Source organism: Eurypyga helias, unplaced genomic scaffold, assembly GCF_000690775.1.
Source record: "Eurypyga helias isolate BGI_N326 unplaced genomic scaffold, ASM69077v1 Scaffold42824, whole genome shotgun sequence".
Lineage (NCBI taxonomy): Eukaryota > Metazoa > Chordata > Aves > Eurypygiformes > Eurypygidae > Eurypyga > Eurypyga helias.
In genome coordinates, this window is record NW_010245170.1 from 19,355 (window position 1) to 41,314 (window position 21,960).

General features: G+C 41.1%; 1 protein-coding gene across 1 annotated transcript; it reads right to left on the minus strand.

The window, feature by feature from the left end:
- Positions 1–3,297: 3,297 nt before the first annotated feature.
- On the minus strand, positions 3,298–21,743 carry ANKMY2 (ankyrin repeat and MYND domain containing 2; the record flags this gene model as incomplete). The annotated part of the gene is made up of 9 exons (XM_010149973.1): positions 3,298–3,521; positions 4,369–4,510; positions 4,934–5,062; positions 6,850–6,985; positions 8,102–8,316; positions 9,453–9,613; positions 11,716–11,814; positions 13,654–13,792; positions 21,679–21,743. Coding segments are annotated over 9 exons (1,310 nt in total), but the record flags the coding sequence as incomplete, so codon positions are not given.
- Positions 21,744–21,960: the final 217 nt, after the last annotated feature.

The following is a 21,960-nucleotide window of genomic DNA, read 5'->3' on the forward strand; positions in this document are numbered from 1 at the left end:
GCTGCCAATATTCTCAGGGACACAGGCCTCTGCTCGCAGGCCCGTTTGGAGACAGGCCTTGCTGTGCGCCGTGCACTGTCCCTAGGCTGCTGGCTGGTGTTAACACGCTCTCCTTGATAACCACCTGGGTCACACAAAGTATTTCTGGCCTGGAATATTTTCCTGCCCCGTCTTCTTTTGGTTAAAGAAAAATCAAGGTGAAGTGAAAACTTGCTTCAGTTTTCTGCTCAGAGAATGCTGCCATGCAATGTTTCAGCATTAAGGAATTTTATTACAGAATCTTTCGTAACAACTAATTAAACATTTTCCTCAAATACAGATTTTGAAAAGAAAATATACATTTTACAGGAGTAACTAAGAATTTTAACATGACTCCCTGTAATCTGAGCATGCAGATGGGCTCAGAGGAGACAATGAGTTAATTTGTACGTATATGATCTTTGATGGTGAAAAGTCCATCAAAACCTCTTAGGGTTTTTGGCCCTTCTGCTGGTGCAGACAAGTGTCCCAGGAATACATGGAGTGAACACAAACACCCCGCCATGATATCCAGCTCTTCACTGTAATGCCTGCTACCCGCTCACGTTTGTGAGTGTTGGATGAGGGCCACCGAGCCGTGAGTCAGCAGAACCCCCGACTGCCGGCACGCCCACCGCCCCTGAAAGGCAGTGCTGTCCCGGTGCTTTCCCACTGGGGCTGCGTCACAAGGCCCGAGTCTGTTTCAGAGTGGTTAGTGAAAAAGGGGTAATGTCAGCCACGTGTATATGTTCAAAGAAATACTACAGTTACCAAGCTGATTTCACCTTTTGCTGAGAATTCCCTTTAGTTGGATGAGGAAAAATCTTGAAAAATCTCCCTGCATCAAAAACCTGAAGCGATTTGAACATGCAGCATGGAAGATCTGCTCAGAGTTTCAGAAGGTTTTACATGCTCTTAATTCCATCAGATTCCCCAAGGTGCAGAAAGCAGTAGGAAAGGGAGTAGGTATGAAAAAACACATAGCCTAGCAGCGCAGGAGGAAGCAGGAACTGTGGTGCCTCAGGCTAGATGAATTCACAGCTGCTACGTTCTTCTATCCAGCAAAAGAGCTGCAGCAGTGAGAACTCCCAGTTCCCTACTGGAGGGAAAATCACACCCCCTGGAATGGACAAGAGCGTGTCTGTTGGCTTTGCACCGTGGAGCTCTTCCCGCTTAAAACCTTGCGTAGGGAGTCAGGCAATTGCAGATGAATTTCATTCTACTTGAGGTTCCTTGTAAGTAACACATCCCATGAGATGTGTTCCATAATCAATTCCCGAGTACGCAGGAGCTGGGCATTACCCCAGGTTTATGCTGGGCCTATCCCCTGACTGTCCAACAGAAGGGCTGTCTCCAACTCAAGCTGAGGAAGGCAGAGCTAGCTGCGGAGCGTCAGCACGCACCAGGACCCCAACCTGGATGGCAATCGCTCTCCGCTGCGACTCGGGAGGTGCGGCAGCCTCTGCGCAGAGCGGCTTTGAAGCCTTTTTGACTCGGGCTGAGAACACACCTGCATAATCTGCGTCCGCAATCCCACACTTCACACTCATTTCCCGTATTCATACCTCCTCCTGTAGCTTGGGCTTTTCCTCTTTATCGAGACAGCGGTGGCTGGCAGAAGGAAAGCAGGGTTTGTGCTGTGGGGTTTACCATGCTTCTGAAATCGTGACTCATTTGTCCTCAAAGGTTTGCGTTTCCAGAGAAACCTACAGAGCAACAGTGAACCCCAGACGCTACATGTAGAACAGGGAACCAGCAGCACTTAGGCATTCCCAGATCCAAGAGCGGTCAGTGACTGCACTGTGACTCCTCACCTCAGTTCCAGGTGTGGGTCCCTTGCTTGCCAACAGGCATGAAATTAACTCTGACCACCTGAGCTGCAGGAGGCCCACGCACGTCCAGTGACAACGTCACAACAGGTATTACAGGCGCAGCAAACAAGAACTGCCACTCAGCTCCCTTAGTTTAAAAAAATTCCCTTTATTCTTCATAATTTATTCTTCTTACCCTTGAAATTAAAACACAGGTACATTCCCTGCACAGGTGCATTATGTATCCTCACTCTTACAGTTTTCAGAATATTGGACCAAAACTTTCAACATATTAAATAGTAAAAAATGAATAGCGTTCTTCCTCTGTTTTGAGTGTGGTCCTCTAAGCTGAAGGATTCTGCCATGGTCAAAACACCAGTTACTCATCCAACAATTAGAGAATCTCAAATTTTGCTGTCCTTACGCAGCAAGCGATCGTTTCGGTTGAGGCATTCCCATTGATTTCACGAGACACGGCAGTAAATCTGAGTGAAAACAGCATTGACAGGGGAAGCTATTTTCGAGATCCGGTGTCTCGTTGCAAGCCTGAGTGAAATCCCAGTTGTACCAACGCACAATGAATGCCACTTCATTCACTCGGATCGTGTTCAGCATGAGCCATATTACGCATCTTTTACATTTATGAAATAATTCACAAGCAACATCCCAGTGTGCTCTAAGGCAGCTTTACCTGAAAGCTGAGATTTAGAAACCATTATTCTTGTCAGTCACAATATTTTATATCATTCTGGTCTTCCCTTCATTAGTCTTTGACAGACTTGGAATATTTTTGACCAAACCACTAGTGAAATAATTCTGTTGAAACACATTTCAACAGTTTGAGACATCTGAAACAGCAGTATAATTTAATAAAATTGCCACAAGACACTACTGTTGTGCGCTCACTAGTCAAAAGCATTTAAAGTAATGTCATGAAAAGTTGAGAATTCAGCAAAGTATCTTTGGAAACTCAACTGCTACTGAATTCCTTCAGATAAAGCTTCATAAAGTGGTGTAAAAAAAAGCAGTTTAATGCTTGGTTTCCCAATGCTTTTAATTACAGTTCTGTGCACTTGCAGAAAAAAATACTGAAATTATAATTAAAATATATTTTAGGTTCTGAAAACATGAATATTCCAAGTCAAATGCTTTTTATTTTTCACTAAGTGGCCGATTAACCACAGATACTCACAGATTGTTACTATGCTCACTGTTGGTACTCGTACAGATGGGTCTACGCCACTAGTGTTTATCAGATAATAAATAACCTATTCTGATGACCTACAACAGAACCTGAAGTATTTATAGAGCAATTAGCCAGTACTTCATCTCACGATGACGAGAGACGTGTGGTCTTTCAGGAGTCTTGCATAAGCCACACTGTAAGAACTTGGGCATGGTCAGCATCAAAAACGCCTTAGGAGGTATAGGGACAGGCCAGAACACTTCGTCCCTTCCTACCCCCTTCTTACTCCTCGGAGTCTTGAATTTTTTGAAGATCAATGTCAGCTAAGCCAGTCTCACTTTCTGGTGAACTTGCAGGAGGCAGGGCTGGTGCCTCCGTCTCTTTGGTAGATGCAGGTTCTTCCGTTTGGTCGGTAGCATGATGTGGATCTGCTTCTTTGGTAGCATCTGGACCAGGATCTGCCTGTTCTTCACCTGCAGAACTACCCTCCATCAACTGCACTTCATCTGAACGAGAGAGAAATCGGCCCATCAGTGAACGCTGAACTCCTCTGCAAGCAACAGCTTTATTGCTGAAGAGTAATAAATATTAGGAAAGTGCCTCAATCACAAAAGTGACTAATTTAACCGAACTTCCTCAGAAAAAGACCCAAGACACTACAGTTCTGTTTAGGTTGGTATAAGACTACTCGGAGACTAACCCTACACCAAGCTCTCACTAATTTACCTTGTAAATGAGAAGAAGTGATTTCACCCCCAATTTCCCAATTATTTCACTTGCAGAAACATCGTATCAGGGTAAGTGAAGGGTGCGTGTGCGTGATACGGTGGTTTTGCTGTCATCATGTATTAATTATTTGCTTACTGAAGGGAGAAAAACCACCACGAACAGTTTAAAGAGTAATGCTGGCTTCCTTCACAAAGGACACAACACAACTTGGTACACAACTGTGAGGAACAAGGTATTGCAGGAGAATCAACATCTACGTTAACCTTTGCAGCTGGAAGGAGTGGGCTGCTTTCTTATTATCCAACTCGTCCTAACACCTCCAACAAAAGGTAGAGTAGCATGAAACTTCCCTATGATTTGGATTCAAGAGCTGGGTGTTGAAACGGCGCAGTGTAAGTCAGAGCGCCTTGGCTGTAGAACCGTGCGTACCTCGGGCATTAAAAGCCAGCCTGCAGTCAGTAGGAAGCGTGGGGAACTGCCATACGAATGTAGGTGGGCTGGTACGTCACAGCAAAGACTTTTCTCTCAGCCTCAGCTGTTACAGATTTTAAGACCTGTCGCTATCATTCCCTGTAGTACAGTTAATGCAGCAGTAGTTTCGGCAAGTGAACTACAGATCCTGACCTTTCTTTTGCTTTTTTTCTTGTTTCCTTTTTTCTTTGGCAGCTTCTAGTTCTTGTTTCTCGTGAATTTCTTTCAGGGTCTTGCAGACTTTTTTGTGGGTAAACCAGTGTATTTTCTGGCAGTTCTGGTCGCAGTACATCACCTGAAAGTTACCAGAGCTTTCAATTCATCTTCATCTACTATAAAAACACACAATATTCTCCTATTTCTTACAGTACCAAGTTAAATCTCCCTATGTATATTACTTGGTATTTTTAAGCAATTTGTAAGGTCCTGTGGAGTGATTCTAAGCTCTATAAAACTCTTATAAAGAATAGTTGTTTTGTCAACTCTAAACATACAGAAATTTTACTCTTTCTTAATTCTTAAACCCTTAGAAACCCAAGTACTCCTACTTGCGAATTGCAGGCATCTCTCCCAGAAGTAGATGGGTTGCCCATTTTCACTATCAGCATACGTGCCATTCCTTGCAAGTCTACGGAGCAAATAGTCAGGCATTCAAAATCCTCAGCACCCGGGTGGCACTGTTTTTTGTGATTCACCACAACTATTTACAGATTCTTACCATTTTACATACTGAACACCTTTTGTCCGCTCCCTTTCCCCCACACGTTGTGCAGAATTCAGCATCCACAAACCCCACTTGGCCAGTAATAGCTTGTGTGAGCACAGAGAAAGCTGTAGGGTCGGAACCCTGAAAGGTAAGGCAAAAGGTGGCTGTGGGATTAAAAACCAACACCTGTACAAACAGGGACACGCAACAGACAAATAAAACAAGCAACACCAGCTTCCCAGCTGCAGCCTCACTGAAGCTGCCAAAGCAGCAAGAACATGAAACTAAATCACAGAGCTTCAATTAACCTGCACAACCTGACATATACCGAGTTAGGTAAGTTTTTGCGTATTAAGTTAACTTAGTCCTGTAGAATATCAGCTTTACCCAAGAATTATGAACAGTACTATTAATGAACGCAGTGTTCTTTATGCACTGTCACCCGCTTGTAGATTACCTGCAGCAGGTTGTCACAGACTTGTCCCGGTGCTGGCACACAGAAAGGTATTTTGCTCGTCACCGAAATGCTGTTGTGCTCAGTGTACTCAGATACTACAGACCAAATGGTGGGAACTCAGAGTCCTCAAAGCAATCATTTGCATGTGATGGTTTCGGTGTTATTTGCAGCACCTTTCACAAGCAACACCAGCAGTAAGATTCAGTATATATTACTGGTAACCATGAACCACTATTCTTTTGGGCAATGATGTGCGTATTACAGGAAAAACATGCCAAGTTGCTCCAGCGCTATGTAAATCCTTCAACGGTCAAGAGTATGCTGGAACATGCACAATCGTAACTACTATGACAACGCTGAGATGCCCAGACTGAATCCACGTAATTGTGCGTGCCAAAGGTCGAGAATTAAATATACGGAGGGAATTAAAAATATATGGCACCTCCTCATTACCAGTTCTGCATAACACACAGAAATGCAGTGCAACCAACTGTATTTCTGTGATGGGAGAAGGCAGAAAAGACTGCCAGCTCTTCTAAGAAAAAGGACAGGAAGGCAAATGTTTACGGAGAAGTAAGCCTTAATGCATCACGATAGCCTGTGTTTTCACACCGTGTTTATTTCGCTGCCTTAGACAACGGCAGGGATTGCATTAAGCCTCAGGAGATTTTAGCAGACTGGAGCCACTTACGATGGAGGCTATTTTTAATGCACTCAGCATAATCCAAACATGTCACAGAATTGTCCCACTTCCCCACCGTCACTGCGTGTAACATCTAGCCCTCGGAGACCTGAGAGAACATTCTTAACAAAGAGTAACAACCTTGCGTCAGATGAACTAATTAATAGTACTGTAATGAAGACTGCGTTAGCAAAGATGTATAAGGAAAAATGAAGTTAGATTTTTTACCTGTCATTTTGATTTCCTGATTTAGATACATATTTTACTCCATTTGGCCTCTCCCTGTGATAAGAGAAGCTCCACAGAATCTTTTCCCTTTTTCTACCATACTGCCAACCCTTTGTGTACACTAGAAATGCATTAAATCTAGGAAATTATTTCATCTCAAAGTGAATTTAGACATTGTGAAAAAAGAGTGCAAAGCGTGTTTCATTTGTGTCTGATTTTACAATCTGCAGAAGCAAAATGGCAAAGAAAAACTGAACAGACATCCCAGAACAGGAAAAGAAAGCTCTGACAGAAACAACTGTGCCAATTTTCTTTAAAAGCTGAGGTATTTAGGCATTCATTATGGGCCCAGGGAAAAAAACTACTAGTTGAAGTGTTTTAGAGAATTTTTCTGCAATATGTAAAGTAAAATCCCAATTTGCCAGAGAGCTCAGGGACATTCAAAAACCTTTGCTTAGTACAATCCACTGCAGAAGCTGAGAAGCACAAAGATGGCTTAGTTTAAACTGAGTTTACTATGCAAGTTGCTTAGAAGGCATTTTCTTGAGGAGAAAAACTTACTATTTCAACAGGAGCAATGCTTCTCACGAGCTGCTGGAGCAACGTAGCTTCACAGTAAGGAAACTTGCGGATGCTTTCTCGAATTAGCTTCTCTTGGTATACAGGAAAACCATCTTTATCTCTCCCTTTCAAGAGACTAAATATTTTAAGACCAAAGTCAAATAAGAAATCACATAGTAAATGCTCAAGAAGAAATACACAGCATGCTGTACTCTGGCCTCTATCTGATTACAGAGAAGAATTATAATTCAGACAACTTCAAACATAACTGTGTTTAAAATGCAAATGAGATTATTTTTATTGTAATGCACAACCATTAGGGAATAGAAAATGACTAAATGTATCCTCTGAAACCACTACTTACGAACTCAGCCACACTGAGAGTCATCTACAGGTAGACTAGTACCTACATCAGGCTGAAGTGGCAGAATGCTTTGTTGCATTTAAGGACTGAACACTTTAAAAGCACACACGGAAGGATACACAACAGCTTAAGGTACAAACTCTGCTTCACTTCTGTTTAATAATGTGTTATAGCCTTGATGCTTCTATACTTGCCTGGTCGGCTCCTACTTTTTTATATGGATCGCTGATGAACAATGTGATTGCAGTATGTTAAAGCTGACTTAATAGTTTATTTTCAGTATCACGCAGAAATCCAAGGAGGTCTATGGGGAACGTGATCCTTCCAAAAGCCAGACCACTTACTGTGATACTTAAGATTGGGCAGGTGGTTTTGTAACACTGAGTACTTTCTGAAGATCTAACTGATTTAAGTCTCCTCCAGAGCCAGTGGGATTTGCAGTTCTTGGTTGCTTAAGTGTTTTTGAAAGAAGAAAATCTCACCCTGTATGACTGCTGAAGAGCAAAACGGCAAGAGACATGTTCCCAGATGATCCATATCGGACATTAAGAAATTCTTTTTCCAAACCTATCACTCCCTTTTCTCCCCCACATGTTGCTCTCTGCTGCTTCACAGCGTATGTGTGACTGCCAAGCTCTAACCACTTCCATCAGGGAGCTGAAACTCAAGGAATGTTTCCTTTGTACCCCAGGAAAGGACGATGCCACTTCAGACAGAAAAAAGGGAGTCAGTGCCACCCTGAAGTGACTACAACTGGGATTATTTCAAAATGTACCTGGCACAGCCTTTATCCAAGACAATCCAATCCATGATTACTGTTGTCTTTGTCCGACGTCTGTAAAGCTGGCTCATACATAAACCTTCCGACCTCTCTGTAGACATACGTACCTTTTGATAAATCCATCCAGTTTATCCTCCCGCTCTTTTAAGGATGGAATACATTTCTGGAGGATGCAACTGATGTAGTGCATTTTCATAGCAAGTACTTCATTCATATCTTTCTGCTTCATGCATTTCTCACAAATCAGATCCAGAACCTTGTAACATTTCTGCAGTGCTTCTACCTCGGCCAACAGAGGGTTCTCTTTCACCAGCAACACAATCTACAGGAAATACAGCAGAAAATGTAATCCCATCAGGAACTAATACTTTTAAACTTCTGCACTACCATTAAAGGTTATATAGCTTTTTGTAGCTACATTTCAGTGGATTTTCTACTATTCCTCCACTTCCGCCTTATGCAGTCCTCCACTTCTTTTTTCAGTCATGATTTAGCATTACTACTTAGCACACTGCAATTCACAGCTCCCATAAAATAAACACTCAAAATTAAGGCTGGTCTTAAAAATAATAAGGATTTTTCCCAGAATAAAAACCTGGAGAATCAAAACCATTTCAAAAGAAACAGTTACAGAAACTACCATACACCATTCTAAACTCTCTTTCCTGCTGGACACCTAAAATAAATGACTCGTATGATTTCAGCAGTTTCACAGAACACGGTAACCTCACATAATCTTGCAGTACTTCAGGCAGACAACAAAGCACAGAACCAACCATTTTAAGAGGAAACCGTATACTCTGCTGACTAACTTAGCTGCCACGGGTGCATCACTCCCACTATGTACTGCAGATACCTGGCTGGCAAGCTGACAAATTGCTGACTTTGAATGGCAAGCCCAAAGAACTTGTCTTTGAATTTAGAGGTATTCATTTCTCTGAACTACGCAGGAAGAGCAAGCCATAAGAGGTATTATTTTCAGTAAATATGCGAGGAAGTCAAACTAAGCATCTCTTGCCCATACATTCAGAAACAGCAGCAGTGGTAGATGTTGCTATGGTGAACCAGTGATGAAGGTGGGAAGATACATGCTGAGACAAGCATTGAGAGAACAATAAGATTTTGTTACGATAGGAAATTGCTTTGTGTTTCCACTTCAAGTGGGACTAGGAAAAAAAAGAAAGCCAAAAAGGAAAGCTGTTTATGGTTATTGATGCAAAAAATAAGAATCTCTCCATTTAAAGGGGTTAGTTCAAGATTCTGGTGTACATGAACATTGAAATAGCTTCATTTTTGAGTCACATCTAAACGTTGAGCCCAACTCTGTCGTTTGCAGAAGCAGCTATTTAATGGATAACGCTTTTCATCTCAATAGGACTCTGAAGAACTGAATGCTTTCTGGCATAAAGAAACAGTTCCTGTACCAATAAAAAATACACAATTTACACATCACTCCACCTTAACAGGATGCATGTTTGTGGTAGTAATAATTTTATGTAGAGGCCCAGCTAATTTTACTGGCAGTTTTGGTTCTTTATCTAAGCCTTGTGGTTTAGTATAGTAGTCCAGCCTTTCACGTGGAAAGAAGTTGTTGATGACAGTCACACAGTCATGTTGACCTAGAGGCACACAAGAAAAAAAAACAATCACCAGTGAAATGAAATAATAACCAAAAAAGACAGACCTAACCCCAAAACTAGTATGAGCAATACAGGTGAGAACTACCCACACAGAAGCTTAACATGGTATGCTCTGCCCTGGTACCAGGCAACTCCTGCCATTCTTTCACATTGGGTTACACTAACTGTACGTAACCGTTACGCCCAGGACATGTAACTTACAGAGACTTAAAAGCAGAGAATGCCTTCTAGAAACTTCATATTGAGAGAGAACTCTATCCCCTTCCTGCGTCCCCTTTCCTTGGTAAACCAAAACTAAGAGAACAGGTATTTCTCCCCAAAGTTACACTCTACTAGTAGTGTCATACTGGTGTTAAAATTTCTTGAGAAAAGTTCTCTCCACTTTGTCCTTCAAAAATTAATGGCGTTTGCACTGGGACTTGTAAGCTTTCAGGCCTGAAACAGGAGAAATTGTTAGAACAGAACATGCTTCTAATTTACCAAAAAAACCCAGGACTGTAATGAAAGTAACAAGATGAGGGAAGTTACACCCCCTTCTTGTTTTCTACATCTGACACAATGATGGATTACTTGGCTAAAGGGAAAGTGAAATTTAGCTTCTCTAGTCCAGGACCACATTCTTTAAATTGACTGATTTACCTTGGCACTAATCACTACAAGATGGAGCCAACCAACTTCCAGCATTTAAAACCCACCACTGTTTCAGAAGAGACTGCTCTAAGCTAATAGAGCACAGTGTAAGACAAAGGACAGGGGAAGAAGTATCCTCACTTCCCACACACAGACAGATGAATTAATGCTGATTGGACAAAGAATAAAAAAGAACAGGAATGGATTCAAATGTTTGGACGTTTAGAGTAGTGTATCTCAGTTTGCCTGAAAAATATTTATTCTATCTTGGTGATGAGATGAGATTTTAAACAAGAACTGTCCAAAATCACATTTGGAGATAACATTCCCCATTCGCTAGTAACTCAGTTCAGCGTCCCACTGGTAAAGGCTCTCCAAATCCAAACAAGAATTAATAGGAGTGGACTTCTTTGACGTATTACGTGCACAGTTAAGTCTTTGCTGCTTGAACCTCAAGTGACCAATGTCAATCATCTCCTCTTTAGAAGACCAGAATGAGATATGACTGGCACTGAAACTGCACTAACTCGCTATTGAAGGAAGTGAATCTAAATGGCAAGGTAGGCCCCGGAATCCAGAACACCCAGTGGACTTGCAAGAGAGACAATTAAACAATACAAGCAGGTTGTATTGAAGTGAAAACAGAGGTCCTCGCTTTGGTTGTTGGGAAGCTCATCTGGACAGCAACAGCCAAGTCATTACAATGACTCTGCATTCTCTGGTTATATTTTATCACACACCCTTGCTAGAAACAGAGAAAAAGTGGTGTATTTGGGAACGTGAATCCATGAATCTTCCAGCACTGTCAATATGGGTAAAGAAGTATAAAGAGTTTAGAAAAAAAAAAAAAGACAAGAAACGTAACAGGAAAAAGCCTGGTTCCATGTTTTGCCCAGGATCACACAGCATGCCAGAATGGCGTATCTTTTACCTTGTTCTAGTCAAGTTCAGGTCAGTAAGTACTGACTACCCCAGAACAGGTTCCCAGGCTTCTCCCTCTTCCACATGCAGAGGGGGAAGGGTGGGAGGTGACTCACGGCTAGCGTGCAGCATGCTCCTGGCAACACTCAGACGAGAGTTCCAGACTCCCAGCACTACATTCATTCCTTTCTACAGAGGAAGATCCAATTATGCCTGTTGTACTGCAGAAGGATGTACTTGCACTTCGGACACCTCAGGTGCTACCTCCTTCCTCTTCCTATTTGAAACCTGATGGCATTGCAAAACCTTGCACACCTGGAGAACAGCAGCACCTGTTCTTATAGATAACACCACTTGTCTGTTTACAAAACAAAGCATGGGAATAGGACACAAATGGTCTCTGTTATGAAATGTGGAAAAAAGGCTGCACAACTGGGTCGGTTTAGAACCGGTCATTAAATAATGTTTCTCCAATAGAAACGTTTTACTTCTTTAGGAATTTAGGAAATGGTAATAGACTTTCACCTTACCCACAAAAGCAGCCATCTGAGCTGCTGTCCTTCCCACGGAGTTGACAACATCAGTCTCTGCTCCAGCCTCTAACATCATCCAGGTGATTTCTTTGTTTCCTGAATTTTGGGGGCGAAGAAAGGGGGGAGATATGGGGAATGAGAAAGAACAAATCAGAACTTGTAATCTTTATGTTGCAGAAAAACAAGAGTGTATTTCTTAAAGGCCAGGAATAACACTGAAGGAAACGAATATTCTTAATGTCGTTATTTTAAGATTGGCTTAAGAGAAAGGCACAGTGCTGGCTCCTTACTTTGATTTGACCCCCTGGAACCATAGATAAAACCGAAATTCAGGCAGGGTATAACTATGCTCACAGTAATGCACACTCAGCTCCCCATGGAGCGTAACTACACCGGATCTTGGTCCCTCTGGATAGCAGTAAAGAGGCAAATTCTACTAATCTAGTTTGACAGTTCAACTACAACATTTGCTATTCTAAGAAGAAAAACAAATCCAGTGCTATTATGTAGCAGGAGAGTAGAGCAGGGAACAGATTGTTCCTTTCTCCACAGCGGGAACTGGGTGTTCAGCCTGGGCTAAATACCAAGCAAAATGAAGCTAAAATTCGATGGGAAGATTAGATGACTTAATTAGTGCCCTTCAGAGACTAATAAGGACACTTGCCACCACTCATGCTGGTTCTGCTTTCAAAGGTATTTTTACTTGATCAGTTTTTGTGCATATGCTAAGTACAGAAAAATATAACAAAAGAAGGGGGTGGTAGGTGGGAAGGAATGCTTCTGGTTTCAAAACAGGCGTTGCATCAGTACTGCTCATGTACCTTTTGCACCCACAGATAACAGACCTTAAAGTCGGCATTCAGAAGCATTCAAACCAGGATGACAGGTTAAAAGCTCAGCTGTGAGGAAACAGTAAAAATACAGCACTTTCCATAAAGCTGCAGTCATTTAACAACCTCTCTCTGCTGCAGCTCTGATACTGCTCCACACCACAGAACGCTGACATTTCCCAAATTTTTTTACCGAAGTTTCAGCAGAAAAAGCAATCTGATGGTCCAGTTAAGGTTCGTATACACACATACACCTTTCTTTTCTTACACTTATGAGGAAAGAAGGCAGTTTAAACTCTACCTGCTAAGAAATCTTACTTCCCTAGAATCTCCTTTTTGGGAAGACGCAAGTGGCCTAGTAAAGAAGATACTTAAAATAACTTAATATTCCCAAATCTAATCTTTTCCCCAGAAGGCAGAATGGGTTTTTTATGTGAGGTTTTTTTCTGACTCAGGGAAAGAATTGAAAAGACTAGCAAGAGGAAAGCTGCAAACCACCACCTGAAACAGGAGAAGATGATACAGAGTTATGAGCACCCTGATGAAAAAAAAAATTATGAAAGAGAAGAAGTAAAATTAATGTGAGAAAACATGTTTTTAAAACTTACTAAATATATTTTTTAAAGCCCACAATATAATTGCAAAGATAATGTAGAAGAAAGGCAAAATTTGAAAAATACTGGATTGATTTGACAAGCCTCAAATATTAGTAAAAGCTACTGATTTGTAGTCCCCAAAACAAGGCAGTTGGGTGCAGCATCCTTTTCACTGTATAATTAAACAGAATGCATTCCATTGCACAAGAAAACTGTCACAGGAGACTGAATTTTGCGATATGTCAAACACAACAATGTAGAGACAGACCATGCCTCAAAACATCGAACAAAGTCCATTTTTGTATGAAAAAAGATCCCTGAACAGCAGCTATCCTGTTCCCCTGTCAGGATGATTGCACTGGGCTTGACATATTTGCATGGACCATGTAAGTAATAACAAACCTGACTAACAGAAACGTGTCAACATTTTCCTTTAAATAATTAATTTATGGCAAATTGTACCCATCAGTGTCATAAAAATTGGTGAGCTCAGTTCAGTAAGAAGTTACCTGAAAGGCCAGCGAACATCAAGGCAGTATATCCATGCTCGTGTTCGTTGCAGTTCACATCAGCCCCATGTCGCAAGAGCAACCTGCACATGTCTATTTTCCCTTTGTACGCTGCATGCATGAGAGGGGTCATGCCATGCTAACAGGAGAAAGCAGCACACAGAACACACTGAGTTACATCTCTTGATCTTCATACCATTGATGATTTTTACTTGTACACAGATATTCAGTAAAACTGCCAAAGCCTCACAGGATATTTAAGTTAGCAACAATAAAAAAAGCTCAGAAAATCCTAATGAAAACATATGGTTTCTAACACACAGTAGATTTTCCATTTCCACGTCACTTTCCTGATTATGCTGCCCTGTGTGTTTGAAACAGTGTTGAACAAATGAAAACCATGTACTGCCAATCTGTCACTGGCCTTTTGTACAAGCTATTAGTGTTAACGACAACTAATGGTTCTGCTAGCGGGGAAAAGCTCGGTTTAGAAAATTTGCTAGGTTCCTAAGTTATTTCTTGTCTCCCCTGCATGATATGATAAGCAACAAGAAAAACAGGAATAGGCTTTTGTTGGTTTTGTCATGATAAAGATTGGCAGTTTCTGAAACCCATCTTGTTCATTTTTAGTCACAATTAGTGGTACCTGTGCTATCCTCCTCTCTGCCATTTATCCACCCTGTTGTTACTGTGCCTGTGGTCGCACCCAGCCAGAGCTCTGAAAGCGTAAAGACACTCAGCCCTAACCAGCCTTTAACAACCGCAGACTCAAGCCTTGCCTTGCGATAGGCTGCAGCAGCACAAGAAGGCTTAGCTCCCGCGAGCGAGACACTGAGCTGCTGTAGAGCCGCACTGGTGGAATTATAAATGCGAACCCTAGGGGAAACTTTCAGAACCAGGGTAGACTGTGTCAGTGCTGGCTCTCTCCCTCTCCAAGGGCAGGGAGAAGCACATTTCCGCGTGGGAAAACTGAAAGCCCTCCCTTTTAGAACTGATACGTTTTTTCCAATATGCTGGTTACTTTCACAACGTCAAGATTCATATTATCAGCCAAGACACAGTAACTGCCCAAGCACATTCTTTAACACTGAATACAAGGGAGTGTGCTTTAGTTGGTCCCTGACGGAAATAAAAATGGCATTTTCTTCCTTTTTTTGCAGGTTAAGGATGTGTGCAGGAATACACTGTGTGCTGCAGGTCTGTTAACAGATGGTAATGTCATAATCTGAAATAATGTAATTGTCAGTTTGAGCCATATTTCCTTTTTCAACTTATGATAGAAGAAAACCCATTTGAGTTAAATTTATCAGTATAATTTTCAAAATAATCCTAACATTTAAGGAAATTGGGAGTTAAAATTATAACAATTTTAAAGTATTGTATTTTCATAATTCCTCACCCTAACTGAAAACAAAAAATTATTACTTGATGCATTATATTTTAGTAACCTTAAGTATTTTGGGAAACCGCAATATAAACTGTCATTAAAGAAACAAAACACCTGAAGAGATCACTTCACAAACATGAAACAAATTGGTGACTGTTTTTGCTAGGTTTCATTTGTGGTCCTATAAAAGTAAACAAAGGCTTTCTAGTCTAATTATTATATTGCATTATATCATATTATCAGCAATTTTCATGGGCCAATACCAGTCTGGAGTCCTTGTGTAGATTGGCCTCCTTCAGTAGCACAGAAAAGTACTGCTGTAAGGGGATATGGACACACTAAGGTTTTTGATGGGAGCTTTAAGAAAACAATGACTTTAGGTTTGGTTATGTCTTGAGTGCCAGTTGTTTCAATCAAAAAAATCTGAAAATTACAGGACAAATGAAAGGGTTGTAGTTTTTTTGGTGTTTGGGGTTTTTTTGTTTGTTTTTCCCATCCCCTCATTCCAGGAAACTTTCTAAAAGCCTTTGATTACATTTTGAAAGTGTCAGGCTACAGCGTGGACCAAAAACATATCGAGCAGAAAACACGTGGAAAGTTGTTAGAAACTGGATTTAAAGTCACACTAGTATCAGCCTTTCATATTCCCAGCAAGCAAAAAAGGGACAGGCTACACACAGGCTTATCTGGAAAAGCTTGGTATCCTTTATTATCTCCTTATGCAAAAACTGAAATGACTGCAAATGCTCTTCTCGGACTGAATATCAGCCTGTTCAGCCAGGTCCAGCAACAGTCTGTTTTCTGACAGGTGACATTTGGATTGTGAATACAACATATTTAAAATACTAAATTAGCAGACAGTTTATTAAGCATAACAATTATTTATTGTTCTAATATGGAGCATAGGATGAAGAATCGATTTTCTAGCAGCTACTATGTAACATTCTTCTGACCAAAAAATCCAGTCTTTTAACCTCACTCCCTAGGACAAAAAATAATCTTTCCCAGTTTCTTGTTTACTATGAAGGGATGTTACATGGTTTACAGGGAGGAAAATTAACATCTCCCATCTTCTGCAGGGCTCTAAGTATTCCCTATATGTCTGTACAGAGGTAGCAGTGCCTCCAGAAATTGCTTAGCACCTCCCCTGGGGAGTGGGGGTTGGCTATGGAAACAGGAGTTGGGACAAATGCAAAAAGATCATAGAATGGTTTGGGTTGGAAGGGGCCTCAAAGATCATCTAGTTCCACCCCCCCTGCCATGGGCAGGGACACCTTCCACTAGACCAGGTTGCTCAAAGCCTCATCCAGCCTGGCCTTGAAGACATCCAGGGATGGGGCATCCACAGCTTCTCTGGGCAACCTGTGCCAGTGCCTCACCACCCTCTCCGTGAAGAACTTCTTCCTGATATCCCATCTAAACCTCCCTGATTTCAATTTAAACCTGTTACCCCTTATTCTGTCACTACAGGCCCTTAGATACACAGGCCAACTTGCATCTGTACAGACCTGTGCACACTTGGCAGAAAAGCCGACTACACTGCGAGCATTTAAACACTCATGCTCACTTGCAAGAACAGACGTGATATGTGTATTTTTTAAAAGCCACCGTTTTACGGATAACGCATTGATGATTTGCTGCAGAATTAGCCAATTTTTTAATGAAAAGAGGAATCCGAGTGGTCCCGACATTCCCGGTGTTTTACACTTCTCATGCTCACTTCACCCTTCCTCTCAACTGTGGAAATGTGGCCACGATGAGGTCACACATGGGCCGGATCATACTGGAGCAGCTCTGTCGGGAGGTATTGGGGTACACTACGACACTGCACGTGTGAACACTAACTACCTAACTCAAGTTTAGGTCAGAGGTGATTTGGGTAAACAGAACCAGAAAAGAAAAAAGACTGTAAAACCCCTATCTGAAGAACTGTTGTAGAGACTCACATGCTGACCTTGTTAAAGTATCCACCTCTCCCTTTCCCAGCTCATTTTGCAACGAGGAATCCAGCCCCAAGATGACGTAGAAAAAGCGCCTTATTTTATTCTTTAGATTCAGGCAGCTATACCTGTTCTATTAATTCAGAAAACTACAAACTAAGCACATAGACTGGAGGTTTGGCTTTTATTTGAGACGATATTTTGGAAATTACTAAAAAGGAAACAAATGATGCAAAAAGAGCAGGTGTCACAAGGAACACAGAAATACTAGTTGAGGAATGTCTTCAAAATCAACTCTAAACAAAAAGGAAGAGCACTACTGAAATCCAACCAATTCGTTAGATGACTAGTTCAGATAGGTATTTGGAACTGGATTGTAAAAACAGCTCTGAATTTTACCAGAAATGGTACTGAATGCTGCTAGTCTAGAAATACATTACGTGAATTTTCATTGTATAAAAGCCTTCAGAGATTTTACCCTTAAAGCTTTTGGATAAGACTGCCCTTACCTATCTTAACCTCACTGCAAGCTGGACTGGGAAGGTAGTCAACAGATACATGCACGAATAATTTTAGCTATAGCCAAGTAGGAACTAATTAGAATATGAAATACTGTTCAGTGAGTGTAGATATGTCAGTCATAGCTACAGTTCTCCTCCTTTATAGACATCCTGTTGAGCTGCTGGTTTCACATATGTAACACATTAGATTTCATTGATGATCTTTCTGTTTATCTGCAGAGATGAAAAGCTAAAGTCAACATCAGTCAGCAACCTGAATTGGAACCAGATAATTCTTAATAGCAGTTGGATTTTCTTTGGTTTGTGTGTTTGAAATACCATGTAAAAAACATCAAAAGACAGAACTCTCTCCTCAATAAAGGCCGAGGAGCTGGGCATTTTCTGCTAGCATAGTAAGTCCATACTGGATTATCAAAATAGATTAACTGAAGAACCCTGCACTGAACATAATCAGTATGAGTGAAGCTACACGTATCTCATACACTAATAAGGAGGCTGCTGCTGTAATTCCCAGATATGCAGTTCTGTAATTAGCATATGGAAGTGGACGGCTTCTTCTAAAAGAGATATTTTATTACAGAATTGAACAGCTGAATAACCAAACTAGAGGAAAAAAGTAATGCTGCTAATGCCAAGTGATAGTTCTACATACATGATGATCATGAACAACCTTAAAAATATTTTAAATACAGAAGAACCATAAGGCCTTTTCAGGTCAAGTCTCTCTGCTTGACCTGCAGGAAACACAGGACTGTAGGACTACAGGGCTCCATGACCGGAGGAAACTTCCATGGCTACAGGTCCCATGTGCTTCCTCTAGACTGCCTTTCTGTAACAACCTGAAAGATCTTAGTCACACCCCGCAAATGGATGGGGTTAAAGTCAGCCAACTGCCAAAGCGAAGTCACAGCACTATTTACAAGCTCTGTATTCCCAGGGGAAAGAAAATTCCTCAACACTTTCTTCCATACTATGTTGCCAAATTAGCAACCACTCCATCTGAACCAACAAAAAATGACTAAGCAGCATGCATTTAAACAAAATATATTTGTGTTTATTTTGCATCCATTTCCACTGCCCACCTATTTGTCCTAATATTTTGGAACATCGGAGCTTAAATGCCTCTGAAGTTTAAAAGTTGCCAGAATCACACTGTTTTGTCACACTGAAAGACAAGTTTTGTAGAATAGCTATGTATTTCTTTGTTTTTAAAAAGACAGCGATTAAGCCTAAATACCTTTCCTTTCTTCTACTACCTAAATCTACACAGAAGCAACAACAACAACAACAATCAATTTGGTCCGAAAAGATGCTGGGAAAAACCAGAACTGTATCTGCTGGATACCTACAGCCTTCTGGAAGTTGGGCATCTATGAAACTAATTTGAACAAAGGAGTCTTACTCTGCTTCCAAGTGACCTTTTGCTCCCAGCAGAGCACTGCAGACTGGAGGAGGTAAAGGGCGAGTGAGTCTCGGCACATGGGCAGGAAAAGCAAATAGAGTCAGAGCTTGTCTTTTAAATACACGTAACGACAGCAGAGGCAATGCTGAAACACTGGGTCCAGCTCCTGCCGACATTTTTGAAGGAAGAAGCTGAAACAGCTGGAAAGGATTCAAAGAGCCATGATCATAGCTCAGTTACTGAAGAAACGTAACTTTAGGCAAGATACTTAGTCAATGCATTTGGAAGTTGTTAAAATATGACCTGGTCCTTATCTAAAGGTGCAGAGGGAAAAGATTGCTGATTGTCAGTAGTTTTTAATCTAAAAGAAAGCAGATCTAAGCAGCTAGAATATACAGCCAAACCAGAAATTAAAGGGATGTCTTATATGTTTATTTTCTAAAATCCGAAAGTGCAATGTGTAACAGACTGCTTCCAGATGCTGTGGATTCTCCAGCCTGTGGAAATTATTAAATTGTGACTGCATGTTTGCTGCACCACAAATAGAAGAAATAATTACATTAAACCTGTGCTTATTCTGCCGATTCTCTCATGTAAAAAGTACTTTAAGGAAGGAAATGAGTTCTTAGGTCCCAACTGAGTTGTGCTCCCACTTCAGTATCTATAACACTCAATTTTTAAGGGTTGTTTCCTCATGTCTTAACATTAATAAGTAACAATAGTTATATAAGTAATAATGTGAATTTCAGGATAAACAGCTAAGGCAGCAGTGGAATTAAATAAGACATGATGCATTCAAAGCCATCTCCAGTTGTGGCAATGTTGAGTAACAGATGAAGCTAATGTTTAACTGGGGTTTCACATGCTCCTTATCTCTGGATATTAGAATAACACATTAAAGGGAAAATGATTTATAATAGGAAAAAATGTGGACATGAGATGACAGATGGATTAAGAATCCTAAACTAGGCTGAACTCCTTCCCGTTCAATAAGCATCATTACACACCACTCCTGGGGATAAAAAGGAGACTACAAGAAGTCCATTGCACTAACTTATGAGCCTTGGGTGTATTCAGTCAGATGTGAGCATTGGGCAAGTATTGTTAATACTATTTCTTCTTTAACAACAGCCCGAGGCATAACTTGGTTATGGTTTCTATTAATAAAGCATATCCTCTCAACAGTGATCCTGCATGTTGCCCTAATACTGCATCAAGGGTGCAGTTGTTCAGCAATTACACTAAAAGAAAAGCTTTTTCAAGTCCATACAATAAAGCACACTTGCAAACATACTTATAGCGTATCTCATGTTCCTGAAGTTTACTGTGAAGCTTAGTTTGAGTAGTTTGTCAGCAACATGCTGAAATTCATACATTAGAAATTAAGGTTTAAATACCTAACTGTATTTAAGAACTATGAGAAGATGGATGTCGGCAGCACAAAAAAGGCTAACAATACTCCAGGAAGATAACCAGCAGATGAAGTAATAGTTTTCCAGCATTCATGAGACCACATCTACAATACCCTCACCGATTCTCAGCCTTCCAGTACAACAAAGACATGGATAAATGGCAGTGAGTTCAGTGGAGTACCAGCAAGACACGGTGGGAACAGAGCACTTGTGCAGTGAAGAGAAGCTGTAGGAACTAGGCTCATTCAGCCTGGAGAAGAGATGGCTTTGGTGGCACCCAACAGCAGCCTGCCAGTGCTTACAGGAAAATCACTGAGAAGACAGGGCCAAACTCCTCAGTTATGGTGGCAGGAGGGCAAGAAACAATGAGCATAAGTTGAAAGAGAGATTCAGACATAAAGGAAAAACATTTTTACCATAAGCACAGTAAGGCAGTGGCACAAGTTTCCCAGAAATATTGTGCAGTCTCCGTCCTCGAAGGTTTACAAGATCAGACAGGATAAAGCTCAGAGCAACCTCATCTGACCTTGGAGATGAAGCTGCTCTGAGTGGGAGGCTGAACTGGAGACCTTCTGAGGTTCCCTCTAGCCTGAATTTCCCAGGGATCCTATGAAACTATACAGCTGGGGAAAAAACCCACATATTGACATTTAAATTGATAAATTACACATTGATCTAACACACAAGCTGGCCAATTATGGTTTTGCTTCCATGTTACACTTCATATTAATGTTTCACGCTTTAGAAAAACATTGTAAAAAGAAAAGGAAACATGAACATCACACAAGGTTCTTCTATCCACAGACTTCCTCCCATCTTCAGGTAACACTTAAGGATTTTACTGTCGACATCTGCAGAGGCAAATGTGATAAGACAGCATGTTTTCCACTTCTGACCTAGCTGCTCACTGAATATATTTATGGTTCTGCAAAGATAAGGGCTTTGGGTGATAAGATGCAAGCATGAGATGGGGACGGGTATTCTTCATCCACACAGTCTGCTGCTACCTAAGCAGAGGGACTACAGTTTGGTGAAGGTGACAAGAAGTCAGGGAGAACCTGCAAGTGTCTCACTGTAGTGTTCATCTTACCTTAAAAAAACCCCACTAAAGTTCATGCTGGAACTTGAGAGAAAATACAAACAGTGTAGTACTTTAAGTAACATGAATCTTTAAACTCTCTTAAAAAAACCCCCAAAAAACAATAAAACCTCTTCAAAGGTTCATTATTCAGCTGCAGGTGAGTAATTCAGAACAGCTCTGATTTCCAGGAGTGTGTGTAGCAATGCTATTTAACAACACGGCAGCTTTCAGACCTCATATTTTCCTTGCTAAACCCAGCATGCTTGTACAGTTTTGCTGTACCTCATCCAAGCAATTGACACGGACATTCTTGCTGCCCAGTAGCCTTCCAGCCTCCTCGGTGTTTCCTTTAATTAAAAAAAAAAGACACAATGAGAGAGAAAAGGGGGTGAGAAAGGGAATAAATTGAGAGTCAAGAGGAAAAAGATCAGTTCCATTCCTGATTAGAATCAAATCTTTGTAGAATAACCACCAATAAATCAATCACACTTAGCGAAGAGACGTAAGAATGAACAGTATTCTGTTCCACAAGCTAAAAGCCAAGAAGTCACAGCATCAAGGAGT